At 37.8% G+C, this 15,467-nt stretch overlaps 1 protein-coding gene across 2 annotated transcripts in view; it reads left to right on the top strand.

Moving 5' to 3' along the window:
* Nucleotides 1-9,250, top strand: part of LOC143297822 (dehydrogenase/reductase SDR family member 6-like) — a 44,989-nt gene extending 35,739 nt beyond the window's left edge. For both annotated transcript variants that reach the window (XM_076610331.1, XM_076610332.1), the window contains exons 7-10: nucleotides 177-290; nucleotides 5,635-5,693; nucleotides 6,827-6,919; nucleotides 8,085-9,250. In XM_076610331.1, the coding sequence (XP_076466446.1) occupies nucleotides 177-290; nucleotides 5,635-5,693; nucleotides 6,827-6,919; nucleotides 8,085-8,138 (320 nt within the window). In that variant the 3' untranslated portion in view covers nucleotides 8,139-9,250. The remainder of the gene's footprint in view (nucleotides 1-176; nucleotides 291-5,634; nucleotides 5,694-6,826; nucleotides 6,920-8,084) is intronic.
* The last annotated feature ends 6,217 nt before the right edge of the window (nucleotides 9,251-15,467 follow it).

The following is a 15,467-nucleotide window of genomic DNA, read 5'->3' as shown; positions in this document are numbered from 1 at the left end:
ATTCCCTTTAGATTATGACTGACAATGTACACAAGATTGATTTTCAAACAGTATTTTTAAATGTCACCAAAAAAGTGGGGTTTTGGGGAGGGGGCGGGGAGGGTTAGAGGATGAATTAAAATGTGTTGTTGTGCTTGTGGGAAGAACAATTTGATATGTCAATTGTTCTGTTCTAGGTGCACCAAGCCGTTCAGTTTATGGGGCAACCAAAGCAGCAGTGATTGGCCTCACCAAGTCTATGGCTGCTGACTTTGTTGGACACAAGATTCGTTTTAACTGCGTTTGCCCAGGTGAAAAAGTTACTTGAGCAGTGTTCTCTAAAATGGGCTGTTAATGTTATTTCTATTATTATACTATTTTTGCATTTTCTGTCACTTTGTCTCTTTGTCATGTGATGATATCTGTAAAGGATGTCAGAGCATTTATCAGATAACATTACATACCCCCACACCAACTCCGCTCTTCTTCCGACACCCACATGCTTATAATCCCCCCTGCTCAAACAAAAATGTATGGCCAAGGCATTTTTTCATCCGAAGCCCCCATTCTTTGAAATCAACTTTCTCAGCCTCTCTGTCACTCATCTTTGCTGCAATCTTTCAGATCCAGCCTGAAGACCCACCTTTTCCCCTCCTGAATAATTATTTCCAGTATGAACTAAAATTAGTGAGTGAATGAGTTTTGATAGTTTCAGAATTTGTTGGTTGTATTTTTGATTGTGTACTATTTATGATTGTGTGCTATGACTTGTGTGTGTATGTGTGCATGTGCTCGTGTGTATTGTGGGGGTGGGGGTGTGGGGATGAATAATATTTGATCATGTTTGGTATCATGTGTTCGATTTCTCCCGTTTGATATTAACGTATTTGTTATATTTGTAAACGCCTAGGGCTTATTTTCAAGACTAGGCGTAAATGCTCATAATGATAATAATGATATTTATTATTTACAATGATTAAGTTGGCAAGAATAGGCTCACCAAACTCGTATACAACAGCAGAAAACAGTTCATCATGAGAGAGAGAGTGGGGGGCATTAAGTCCGTTAAACAGGAGAAACCTGCACTTCATGGTGGAAACATTCTGTTTGGTTTTTCTCTTATTCCTTATTCATTTGTGGTTCATTTAAGCAAGGGATCCATCTTATCACTGCAACAGAAGTGGGCGTGGTCAGCGTCTAAAGTAGGTCACCAAGTTCAAAACAAATGGTTATTTCGTTCTCTTTCCCAATTTTACACCGAGAAAATGTGCAGAATGTGGCGTCCTATGTTATTATTTACTTGCTGTGTTATATAAATATCTTCAGGGGTGTTTCATGACAAAAATAATAAAGATGAAATTGAAATTAGGTCACAGTGTTAGAGATGTTAACTGGTCGTTGTTTAATCTCAATGTCCACTGTTATGTTGCTCATACTTTTTAGGAACATGAACATATTTTTCATCTTTCTCTGAGCTACTTGTGCCCTGAACAAAAAACAAAAATAAACAAACAAAACAAAAAAATAGAGGGGCGGGGAAAAGATGTCTAGAACTTTGGGTGCCATTTATGATAGCAACTAAGCCTCCTTTTAAATCTCTTTTGCCATGAGTTTATATTTTGCAAAGTACTTCAGTCTCTTAAGATATGACTTTTATGATACTGATATACTTGCAGTTAAAGAAAACCAATCGTAAATCTGTGAATGTAAGTATGATCAAGGTCAGCTCTGCCAATTTCCAGAGGGCATCACACGCATGTCTAAAACATTTTTGCTTGGATACGTTTTTGAGTCATATCATGCATTCACCAAACACTGCAAATGTGCGCTCAATTCGCTTGTATAGCCATTCTTTCAGCGCTGACAGACAATATTCCTGTTGACTGTGAAGCCCTCTTCAGGGCTACATGCTCTCATCAAACACACCAGTAATTTAACCATACTAGGAATGGACCTTGGAATTTCCTACTGCCTGTGACTATGAGTCATACACTACAGACTGTACAAGTCCAAGGGATGTAAACAATCTTCAAACAATCTAGAAGACAGGGAGAAAAGTAGGTTGTTTCCCTTTAACTATCAGCTGTGAATTGCTGATGAAAACTGGACGTGAGAGTCACGTCCTGTAGTGTACGACAGTGCAACAAAAGGGATGTAAGACTCGCATCAAATGGCGACGCCTTGATGCATGTTCGAAGAAATTTCTCAGCAAGTTTTTGGTGGATTTTGATATGTTCTTTCGCGCTTTGTAAAACAAAAAGCTGTTGAGCATATCAACATGGCTGCCAGGACGGCACAGAGGAGGTGGTTACAATTTTGTTTGAATTTCTGGACAACGTTGACATCAGCAACTACGAAACATGATAGAAAGCGAGAGTAATGTTGTTGTTGATCAACTGAAGTGATTCTGGTTATCCTGATGATAATTACATGCTACAAGGTACATCAGCAGGAAGGGGGTTCCTTGATGTGATCCTGTCGTCAGATGTAGATTCCCTTGATGTGAACCTGTTGTCAGATGTAGATTCCCTTGATGTGATACTGTTGTCAGATGTAGATTCCCTTGATGTGATACTTGTTGTCAAACGTGGATTCCCTTAACCAGTTCAGTGCCAGAGATTTTTTTTTTTTTTAAGTGCTCTCCCCTTGCCAGGGGATTTTGAGGATTCGGGGGTAATAATTCACAAAAAATTCTAGCACAAAAACTATGGGTGATACAGAAAGAAAGTAAATGTTTTTGTGAAGAAAAATGAGTGTAGATTCTGCTTCTGGGCTCCTTTACCCAATTAGGTTGATTGTAGATAACTGTTCAGGCATGTAAAGTCAAGATGATGATTTTTGTGCAACAAAAAAGTGTATTTCCACATCTACATAATAACATCCATAAAGAAAAGAAACAAAATACAGCAAAAATAGCATGCCTATTGTCAGATTATACCTGCAGAAGAAATGAAAACAGGCTATAAGTTCATAAAAACAAATCACAGCTCGTGCAGATATGTAAGTAAATCACTGTCCCAGCTATGACAAAGGTGGGTAAAGTCAATGTAAAAGGTCAAACACGGTCTCAGAAACTGAGCTGGCAAGCTTTTTGACAGCTAAGAGCGTTTGGGAGTGAGAAGGTGAAGTTCTTTGATGACATTCACTCCTTTCAAGCTGCATGTGGGCCAATTAAAGTGTCTGCTGTGCATCCAGCTTGCCACCTCTTCAAACAAGTCAACCATCTGATTCAGCGGGGAAAAAAGGGTGAAAAACAAAAAGCACGTGTTTCACGACCAGTGCAGGTTCCACCCTGCATTTCATGAAAATCGTGGAACATTGGCGGTTGCCGATCCTACAATCTGCATTGAAATGTGAGCACACTCATTCCTAAAAGCCACGCCCCCTTCATGAACTCTGGCTGACATTTGACCTATCGTCTTACATCACTCCTCTCCCTCTGTTCCCCTTCTTCCAACGCTCACTGCTCGTATTCTGTCAGTCATCGCCACTTGTTAAAAAAAAGCTGTCTGACTGGATAGATGGACTGAATTACCATAAAATGGGGCTGTCAGTTTCGTCACTGTCAATCACCTGCATTTTCAAACCAATCATCAGACAAGAGAGATCCTTCTCCATCGCGAAATCTGTCCACAACCACAAGCAGAGCTTTCAGAATTATGTGAATCTGCTGACTGGGACAACTTGCTTTACTGGACACAGTTTTCAACACATTGTTTTGCACATGATGCAACCCCTTTTTCCATGTGCGTATCACGTGGTCAGTTAGCAAATTATTATCCAGTAGAAAGGGGTCTTCTACCTGATGAATGTTCATTTAAATAGTATTTTTATAATCCAGACACATCAAACTAACTGTTCAGAGTTTGTTTATGTGAATTGAACCAAACTCCAATGAAGGAAAAATCAGTACATACGCAGGACATCAATGGACGTCTTATAGGCACTATGGCAATACTTTTTGTAGGATGTCAGCTGACATCTTATAAGCACTCTACTGGTTAATGTGATACTCATTGTCAGATGCAGATTTCCTTGATGTGATCCTGTTGTCAGATGTAGATTCCCCTGATGTGATACTGTTGTCAGATGTAGATCCTGTTGTCAAACGTAGAGTCCCTTGATGTGATACTGTTGTCAGATGCATATTCCCTTGATGTGATCCTGTTGTCAGATGTAGATTCCCTTGATGTGATCCTGTTGTCAGATGCAGATTCCCTTGATGTGATACTGTTGTCAGATGTAGATTCCCTTGATGTGATCCTGTTGTCAGATGCAGATTCCCTTGATGTGATACTGTTGTCAAACGTAGATTCTTTTGATGTGATCCTGTTGTCAGATGTAGATTCCCTTGATTTGAACCTGTTGTCAAACATAGATTCCCCTGATGTGATACTGTTGTCAGATGTAGATTACCTTGATGTGATCCTGTTGTCAAACGTAGATTCCTTTGATGTGATCCTGTTGTGAGTTGTAGATTCCTTTGATGTGATCCTGTTGTCAGACATGGATTCCTTTGATGTGATAATTGTTATCAGACATGGATTCCCTTCATATGATTCTGTTGTCAGCCAGTGTTTATGTATAGTGTTTATGATTAAAACAACATGTTAGTGGAGAAAAACAACTTAATTGGACTTAGGTGTTGTGTCTAACATTTACTAATATTTTAGTACCATTTCAACTGATAGAATAAAAATACTTCAATTTTCTTCTTTTTTTTTCAAAAGGTTTTGTGTATTTTTCCCCTTAAAAATCTGAGTTATCTTCCCCTAATTGGGAGTTATCTCATCCTGTCAACATTGAACTTATGATGATTATATTCTCCACATATTTTTTTTTGAAGAAAGCATATACGTAGATGCATTTGAGCATTATTTTAGTTTTTGTGAGGTTTTTTTAGAGTTTGGTGATTATTTTGCAAAATCACACATGGTTCTGGAAGTCAAAGGGTTAAATGAGGCACGACAGCACCAAGGTTTGTTTTCCTGTTTTCAGTCGCCAATTTTGTGTGACACTGGGGTTGGTTGTTGTTGTTGTTGTTTTGTTGGTTTTTTGTTGCTGTTGTTTTTTTTGCAACATTTTTGCACACTTTTTACAATTTTTCATTATGCATACATATCTGGTGCAAGCACCATTCAATCATTACACCTGAACATGCATTCCAGTTTTTTTTTCACTGAAGTAAGTGACCAACACTGAAGAATGACCGCTTACAAATGAACATGTGAGTTGCAGCTCATGAATGCAGAAGAAGAAGGAAATGTTACTATGAAAGAGAAATACATTGCATAAAAACATGATAATAGTTTTTAAAAATTAGTCTTTCCACTTTGTGATTGGTGATCCTGAGATATGCATGGGGAAGTCAGATACATGTTAAGCATAAGTGCCCATTTCAGCTGGATTGTAATCTGATCTTTGTTATGCGCACAAGCCCTGACACAATGAAAAGCATATTAACAGTCAGTTGGATCCACACTAAAAAGCAAATATATATTTTATTTCCTTGCTTGTGATATTTAGTACAGTCAGTGGGTAGTTGCATACAAGTCCCCACATTTAAAGAAGAGAAGATGGGAGATATAAAAATTTCACTGGTGATGATGATGCTCTTTCTGTAACAGTACTGATTGTGTTTTGTGTGCATTACAGGTACTGTTGACACACCGTCTCTGAGAGGACGGATCAATGCTCTACCCAATCCTGAACAGGTGAACTGTTTCATTTTTGTAAACTGTCTGTGTCTGTGTGGAGTGATAGCATGGAGTCCTGGGTGGACTGGGATGGATTTTACTTCCCATTCCATCATAAAAAAAGAAAGAAATGGAATTGAATGCCAGGCTGTGAAATGGACACCCACAGGTCAGAGAAAGAAGAGACTACCCAAGATGAACTGGTGGAAAACAGTGAAGAGACAACTCAGGCAGATGATGGGGTAACACCAGAAAACTGGTTGAGGTCATGGACAGTGGAATGCCTTGACTGCCTCGTGAACAACATGAGAGCATCAAAGAGTGTGACAGGAAGGAATATTTACAAAGCAAGTGTGGTCTACTTCAAATTACATTAACAGCAGTACATTTTGCAAATGATGTAATATACAACCATTTGGTGATGAAATAAAACCCACAACAAAATTATTTATGTGCATCCAGCTGCACACACGGTTGGGGCATTTTGTGACAGGTGATATTGACATCCTTGTTTTGTTTCAACTTCTGTGACATCACAACCCTCTTACCATGGTGGGCCATTCAAATGAAATTTCATGGCATCAGACAAATTTTGCTCTGCCAGAATGTGCATTTTTGCTAAATTTGACTGAATTAGCATGAGTGTGTGGGTTATCATGTACTTATGTTATTATGAATAACATTTTAATTTGCATTTCAAAGCCATTTTGTATGACAGCAAAGTTTAAAATAATGTTTTTTTGAAAATTTAAAGTTAACAAGGATATGCATGTATGCATACAGGCAAACATGCACATGCACACACAGACACACTGATTCACACACACACACACTCTCTCTCTCTCTCTCTCTCACCCACTCATTTACGCACACACACGCACGCACGCGCGCACACACACACACAGAACTTCTGATGATTTAGATCAGGACTCATGGACTAACTTTGTTTATGACAAAACAGATTCTTCAGGATGAGATTTTTCTTTTTTCATGTGTATATGTGAGTGTACTCTTCAATATTATGTTGTTGTTTTTTTTGGGGGGGGGGGGGGGGGAGGGGCTGTAAGTGATATTGCGTGTGTATTCATGAGTGTGTGAGTATCCGCAGGGAAGAAAGAGTAACTGAAAATATAAGATTTGTGTTCTTACAGGCAATGAAAGATTTCATAGCCAGACAGAAGTTGGGACGAATGGCGACAGCTGATGAGATTGGTCATCTTGTTGTGTACCTGGCCTCCGATGAGGTAAGAGAAGGTGGTTTATTCAGTGATCAATGACGACAGGTGGTCTATTCAGTAATTGGGTCAGCAAGTGGTCTATTCAGTGACTGAAGACAGCAGGTGGTCTGTTCAGTGATTGGGGGACACAGGTGGTCTATTCAGTGATTGGGGACAGGTGGTCTGGTCTGTTCAGTGATTTAGGATTGGTTGTCTGTTCAGTGATTGATGATGGCAGTGACTGATGACAGCAGGTCTGTTCAATGATTGATGACAAAACCTAACCTTGATCAGGTGAAACTTTCCAAGTTCCAGTATTCAAAACATAGGAAAAATAATTATTGTTGTTGTCATTGTTGCTTATTGTCCAGTGAACTACACCAGATATGAGAGATTAAAACATTCCAGTAACAAATACCACCATTACATTGATTCATTTGAACTAAAAAAAAGAAAACATCTTTGAAAAAAACATAAAAGTGCAAGCACAATCATATTCATGTACCTAAAGCTATGACATGCTTCTCACAGTGACAATTATATGCCTTTTGCTAGAAAATTTAAAAGAATGACCTTTACCCAAATAAACCATACAAATATAAAAACAGGCATAAATAACTCAAAAACACCACAGAAAAACTCACACAGCATATGCACTAACTTCAAAGTATTTGAAGTGCCTGATTATCAAGATCAAAAGAAGACAAAATATTCAATATTTTCCTGAAAATAAATACAAGGTGACTGGACCAGTGAGGTAGAAGATGAGAAAGAAAGATGTACAGAAAGGAAAAGGCTTGAAACAGAGTGATGGAAGAGAGGAAATTTCAGTTATAAGATTATCAGAAGGTAGGGATATTGAAAGATTGAAAGAACCTCAGGCATTACCATTGGAGATGATGATTCTTGTTCTGCCAAACTTTATCAGATCAGCCACCTTTAATGCCTTGTAAGCATTTGATAATTTGATTATCCTTAATTTATAGTTGTATTCTTTTTTTTTTTTCCAGAATATATTCGCAAAATTCTGCTGCTTATGACTTAGTTGACAATCATTATCTGGAAGTGGCATTTTATGCACATTTTGAGGTGTCATAAATGAAAGGGCAAGGTGGGGACATTAAACAGCTGTCTGATAAGTAAGCTGTGCTATGTGTTATATACTGTCATTCATCTCATCTGTCTGTTTCAGTCTGCCTTTGTAACTGGACAAGAGTTTGTCATTGATGGAGGTTGGAGCCTTTGAACATGCAAGTCCTGGGAGATGGAATGCAGGTCTTCTGACAAACTGCAGTACAGTTTGAAGACATCACTTCCATTAAAGGGAGCCACAGAACATAACAATGGAAAAGGGTCAAGAAAGTAACAAGAAAGGTGGCATTACCAACCTCAAGTTGATCAGCACCAATTGTTGCTTTCCAGAAGCATTTGAAAGTGAATTGATAATCAGTAACTGTATGTCATCAGTGATGACTGTATATAAAGCAGACTACCAGATGAGTGTTGCTTGATTTTTAACCTTTTTTGTAATGCATAGTTTATAAGATACCTATGGTGCATCATAATCATATTTCCCCCAAATTCTTCAAGTTGGTCATGTTTGATCCAGTATTGCGACTATCTTTTAACATAATCATTCACTTATTGCTGATTAAAAAAAAAAAAAAAAAAAAAAATGATGGCTTTGCTGATACAGCAAAAAGATTTAACTGATTGCAATGACATTTAACATATGACAATGTTTGCTGATGGGTGATATGTTTTGTCTGTCTTGTGATGAGACACTGTTACTCCAGACCACGAATGTTTTTTTTCCCCCAATTTCAACTAAATAAATAATAGGTGGGGAAAGGGAAACTACATTAATTCTAAATAAAATATGCTGATAGGGACCAATAATTATAATAATAGGATCAACAAAAAAGGTAAAACTTTGATGCAAGATTGTTTAAAAGTAACCAGCTTGATGTTATTGGTTTCACTTGCCATTCAGCCAGTTCTTGTATTTACATATGGCACATTGCAACATCTTTAAAAAAAAATTAACCATACAAACCCAGATCTGTGGTCTGAATGATGCACTTAGTGTATGAGTTACATATAGTGTCTGGATATACACACAAATCATGATATAACTTATATTAAGATTTACTTTTGTCCCTATGTTTTGCCACATAATTGACTTCCTCATGAGTTATAATAGAAAAAATAACATGTACATGCACACAGGCTTTGCAAGCAGTGGAGATGTCAGAAGAGATGTACTTACTGTGAACCAATAAGAAATATTTTCCTTTGACCTCTTGAGTGCCAAGTATATATATATATATATATATATATATATATATATATATATATATATATATATATATATATATATATATATATGTGTGTGTGTGTATATATATATATAATGGACACTTGAGTGGTGAGGGGGGTTTACTTATGAATTGAATTTTGGATAAGAGGATTGAAGGATGAAAACATTAAATGGGATAATTTTTTATCTATGTTGTTATGGATCTTTATCCTGCCTACTTATGTAGCCGTGTTGTTATGAACCGAGTGGTATGCTATTAAGGGGATGGTACAAAAGAACATGGATGACGTATCGCTGTCACATTCAACAACTTGAGTAGTTTCACCAGAGATGCCAACGAAAGATCCTCAGCATAATGTGGCAAGACAGGGTCTCCAACCTCCAGGTCCTAGAGAGGAGCAGCCTGCCCAGCATCAAAAGCCTGCTGATCCAGTGCCAGCTACGCTGGACAGGACACATTGTCCGCATGACAGACAGCAGGATCCCGAAGATGCTCTTGTATGGCCAGCTGAAGGAAGGCCACCATGAACTTGGAAGACCGTGCAAGCGCTTCAAGGACACCTTGAAGACAAACCTCAAAGCCTGTGACATAGACATCGCTTCCTGGGAAACTGATGCCCTTGACCACTCTCGCTGGAGGATGCTGTGCTCTAGTGGCATAAAGACGTTTGAAAACAAGAGAACACTGGCCATTAAGGAGAAGCATGAGCGAAGGAAGCAGGGCTCAACTTCTGGAGACATTTTCCCTTGCAACACCTATGTGAAGTGCTGCACATCAAGAATCGGCCTCTTCTCCCATATGAGGACACACACCGACAGATAAGCCTGCCTGCCTACTCATCCGTCAGTCTGACGGGAGACTCCATAACAAAAGAACTACTGAATTACTGAATAGAAACTGAAAGGATAGTAAAGATCCACACGCAGGCTAGGAACATGTAGAGGCCAGTCACAAAAGGGTTTTTCTTTCGTTTTATAGGAGAGAAGAAGAGAAAACAATGCAAGTAAAGGAGAGAAGAAAAGACAATACAGTAGAATATTAGTCAGCTGACTGTGTGTGCGACACACTCGATGTGTGCTTGAGAGTGGCACCTCCGAAAATGACCAGCTGACGCTTAACAGCCTGCAGTTCAAATTCGAATTTCAATAACATTGCGCCACAAGAGTTACCTCCACATGTCACTGGTTGGACACCGTCACTGAAGTGAAACTGTCGTCTGCTTTACGGCATGTGCTGTGAGTTAAACTATGGGTAGTAGCCAGCTGAGCACTTGGCTACATATATATAAATATATAGCTACTAATTTTTTTCAATATTTGCCAAGGACATATATGTGTATGTCTATATCACCTCATGAATTTTCAAATTTCTATTTGAAAAATTGCTGTATCTCACTAGGCACCAGTAGGAAAGCTTGATATGTCTACTTTAATTATTCATGAAGAACAGCACCAGCTCATTGAAAATCAAACCTTACGCTGGGCCAAACTGGATCCCAGTAGCTCTAAATGCCATCAGTTCCACATGCTACCTACTGGAGAATCATCCTTGTCGCCCAGTAGCTGACATGACACAGATTGAACTGTTACACCTTGAGGAAAGAAGATTGAACTGTTACACCTTGAGGAAAGAACGAATGTGTTCCGAAAATTTGTAATACATGGTAGATTGATGTGTTTGTTTTTCTTCTCTCTCTCTCTGTCTCTCTCTCTTCTCTCTCTCTTAATGTAATGATTTTCCCATTGTTTCATTTTACTGTTTCCTCTCCAAGGGTTGGATGAAAAAAAAGCATTGTCTTGCTTACTCTATTTCCCTCAAAAAATAAAATGTATTCAACTCAATTCTCTCTCTCTCTGCTATGTCGTGCTTAATAGCAGAAATTTGCGCATTACCAGTAATGCAAAATAGTTTTGCCAATACTGGTGTAACGTCCCAAACCGTCTCCCCCATGCCTTCAAAATGTTTTTGTTTTTTTGTTGTTGTTGTTGTGTGTGTGTGTGTGTGTGTGTGTGTGAATGGTAGAAAGAGGAGGAAAGGAGGTGCAAAAGAAGGTCAAGAGAAAACGTAAATTAATTCATTGATTCTGATATGTTTATTACACCCAGTCAATGAAAAAAAAAAGAAAAGAAAGAAACTATTAGCTTTAAGAGGATACGGGTATCAAGGAGGGACCAAAATGATAGACGGAAATGAAAAACTTGCTGCCGTAACTTGAATGACCGTTACTCGGCCACTGATGTAAAAAGGATCAAAGGAGAAAGACTTTGCATTAGAGATAGCTAAAAATCGCGAAAACGATCGCGTTTATGGGAATTGGAAACGAGAAATTCAGCCATCTCGCCTCTATCATATGAGACCTCTAGATTTTCAAAAAAGATAATGGTTTCAGCTGGAGTATCCTGGAAAGGAAAAACAAACATTCATTTTATTGACACTGATAGAGCCAAGGTTAATAGTGAAATCTACATTCAGTTATTGGATGAAAATCTTCGGGATTGTAGGCGTCTTTATCCTAGAAACAATTACGTGTTTCAGCAAGATGGGGCTCCTTCACACACAACAATTACGTGTTTCAGCAAGATGGGGCTCCTTCACACACAACAATTACGTGTTTCAGCAAGATGGGGCTCCTTCACACACAGGTAGCGTAACCCAGGCCCATCTGGAGGAGGCCACACCAGAATTTATCAAGAAAGATGAATGGCCTCCACAAAGTCCGGACTGTAACCCAATGAATTATGCTGTATGGGACTCTCTGAAGGAGAAAGTTTACCAGGGAGTGAGAGACAAATTGACCGAGCAGGCGTTAAAGGACAGGATAATTATGTCATGGGAGGAGACATCAGTGGAAGAAATATGTAAAAGCATTTCTGCTTCGTTTAGTCGTGGAGGAAGATGGAGGCCACACTGAGCATAAACTGAAATAAGTGCGTTTTCCTCTGATACTGGATTTCTTGACATGCTGTTTTGAATTTGGCAATATTCGCATAATTTGCGTCCGAACTTTTAGATATTTTGCAGACTTGTTGATGATACCCCGAAGGTTACTGTGTGAAAATTTGGTTTCTCTATCACTGAAAAATACTTGTCAAAAAGCGGTTCACATTTTTTGGGGACACCCGATATATCTATTATAAGAAAATGTAATAATTTGTTTAAGAAGAATTTTACATTGGAACAAAACCTGGTTGTTGCATCTTTCATTTACATTAGTGTTGATGTGTGAGAATCCTGTACTTTCAATTGTGACAGTTCTTTCCTTCTCCATATCAGTGGCACAACTTCATACCAATAAACTGTGCCTGTTATCAGATTCCAACATTTTTCAATTCCAAACCATGGTTTGAAAAGAAAGAAAAGAGATTACAATTGCATTCAGACCATGAAGGAGAAATCAATTATGTAAGCATATATTTGTGTTGAACTAAGCTTCCCATATGAAGTAACACAAGTTATAACTAAACTGAAAATATCAAAACACACTGATATTAATCAATGGTGTGCAAGTTATCAAACAGTGTTATTAAAACACTGATACACATAATTACAATTAAGTCATCAATCAATGGTGTGCAAGTTATCAAACAGTGTTATTAAAACACTGATACACATAATTACAATTAAGTCATCTGGCAAACACTGAAAGAACAAACTGCTGGGAAATGTTTATTTTAGTTGAAGGTAGGTGGCTGAAGGTGAAATAAGGCAGATAAGTCTTTGATCGCACTCAGACCTATGATACATGATAAGCTAGCTCAAAAGACAATCAAATTAGAACTATGATAGGAAGGGAAGTTAAAATGCTATCTGAAATCAGTTCCTTACCAAACGCTAATCATACTGTTAATATTTTTTATTTATATGAGAAAATAAGGTCTCACTTAGCTACAGTCAGCATAAATCCCGTATTTGTATTCTGTCTGCTTACAAACATTTTATTCATGTTGCTGCCAACATTTGTAAACAGTATTGGGAAAGTAGCTCCACATAATAAGCAATGCTGCATTCAGTATTTGTTTCACTTGGGGGAAAAATAAATTGAAAATCACACTTACCTGCAGTCAGTTTACCACATGTATATATCTCACACTTAGTTTTACTCAGCTTAGTCTGCTTACAATTGATTGTTGTGTGGGATATATTGTAATGTTGTAATATCTGGTCAGCCATGCACATTACCTAATATGGATATAAAAAGCTATGTTTAAATAATATCAAATCATAACTATGATTGATAAGAAAGTTGAGATACTGTCTAAAATCAGTAGTTCACTAACATTTAATTGATCATAATGGCATGTTGATATTTGTGATTTCATGGGAAAATAGTCAAACTTAGCTGCTGTCAGCATGATATTTGTACTCTGACTGTTTACAAACATTCAGTTTAAGTTGCAACCAACATTTGTAATCAATATTGGTAAAATAGCACTTCAGTTATAAAATTTAGCTGTGGTTGCTATCAATATTTGTTTCAGTTGATTTGTTGGTTATCCCTGCACATTACTTCAGGGTCAGTGAGCTGTTAGAATTGCAGAATTCAAACCTTCAATTTTACATATTAAATTTATGTATTATTATGTATCTATTGTTATTTTTTACGTGCTCTCAGTGTCTACACAGTGAGCATGTGGATGAAGGAGTAAATGTAGGAATGACTGTGTGTGTGTGTGTGTGTGTGTGTGTGTGTGTCTGTGTTCAGTAGTGTTTTTGTGTGTGGTGTGGGGTGGTGGTGGTGGTGGTGTGTGTGGGTGTGTGTGTGTGTTAAGTAGTGTTTGTGTGAGTGTTCAGTAGTGTTTTTGTGTGTGGTGGTGGTGGTGGTGGTGTTGGTGTGTGTGTGTGTGTGTGATGTGGTGTGTGTATGTGTCTGTGTGTGTGTGTAAGATTATTTTTTATTACACTGGAAATAACAAAAACATTACATGGTATACAACAGACACTTGGCTACAGTATTTTCCTGTCTTGGTGACCAGACACAGCCATAGTGTGCAGAATCACAAATAAACAAATCTAGTTTTACACACACACACACACACACACACACACAGATTATATATATATATATATATATGTAGAGAGAGAGAGAACTGGTGGACTGATCTTTTGACTGGAGAGTGAGAGAATATGTTTAAGGATATCTATCTATCTATTTATATATATGTGTGTGTGTGTGTCCTCTATGTGTTGATGTTTACAATCAGATACAAAAAATGTATATATACTATAAGAAAATGTAATAATTTGTTAAGAAGAATTTTACCTTGGAACCAAACCTGGTTGTTGCATCTTTCATTTATATTAGTGTTGATGTATGAGAATCCTGTACATGCAGTTGTGACAGTTCTTTTCTTCTCCACATCAGTTGCACAGCTTCATACCAATAAACTGTGCCTGTTATAACTGCAGATACAATCAGATTTCAACATTTTACAGTTCCAAACTATATGGTTTGAAAAGAAAGAAAAGAAATTACAGTTGCATTCAGACCATGAAGGAGAAAACAGTTCTGTAAGCATGTATTTGTGTTGAACTAACACTTCTCCAAAATGAAGTAACACAAGTTACAATTGAAAATATCAAAACACACTGATATTATACAACGGTGTGTAAGTTATCAAACAGTGTTATTAAAACACTGATATACATAATTACAAGTCTTTTGGTAAACTCTGTAAGAATAAACTGCTGGGAAATGTTTATTTTAGCTGAAGGTGAAATAAGGCGGATAAGAATGATAGGAAGTTAAAATGCTGAAATCAGTTGCTTACCAAACGCTAATCATATTTGTGATTTCTATGAGAAAATAGAGTCACACTTAGCTGCAGTCTGCATAAATCCCATGATATTTGTATACAGTGAGCATGTGGGTGAAGGAGTAAATGAAGGAATGACTGTGAGAGAGAGAGAGAGAGAGAGTTCAGTGGTGTATGTTCAGTAGTGTTTGTGTGAGTGTTCGTTAGTGCTTTTGTGTGTGGTGTGGTGGTGGTGGTGTGTGTGTGTGTGTTTGTGTGTGGTGTTGTGTGGTGTTCGTTCTTTAGTTCAGCATCTTTTCACTATCAGTGATATTAGACGATGATGATGATGTATGTGTGTGTGTGTGTGTGTTCAGTAGTGTTTGTGTGAGTGCTCAGTAGTGTTTTTGTGTGTGGTGTGGTGGTGGTGTGGTGTGGGGGGGGTGTGTGTGTGTGTGTGTGTGCTTGCACATGATGTGTGGATGGAAATAAAGTTGAAGTGTGTATTGCTCTAAATGATAT

This window comes from Babylonia areolata, chromosome 23 (genome assembly GCF_041734735.1).
Source record: "Babylonia areolata isolate BAREFJ2019XMU chromosome 23, ASM4173473v1, whole genome shotgun sequence".
NCBI classification, from domain to species: domain Eukaryota; kingdom Metazoa; phylum Mollusca; class Gastropoda; order Neogastropoda; family Buccinidae; genus Babylonia; species Babylonia areolata.
This window is presented reverse-complemented; position numbering and strand designations above follow the sequence as displayed.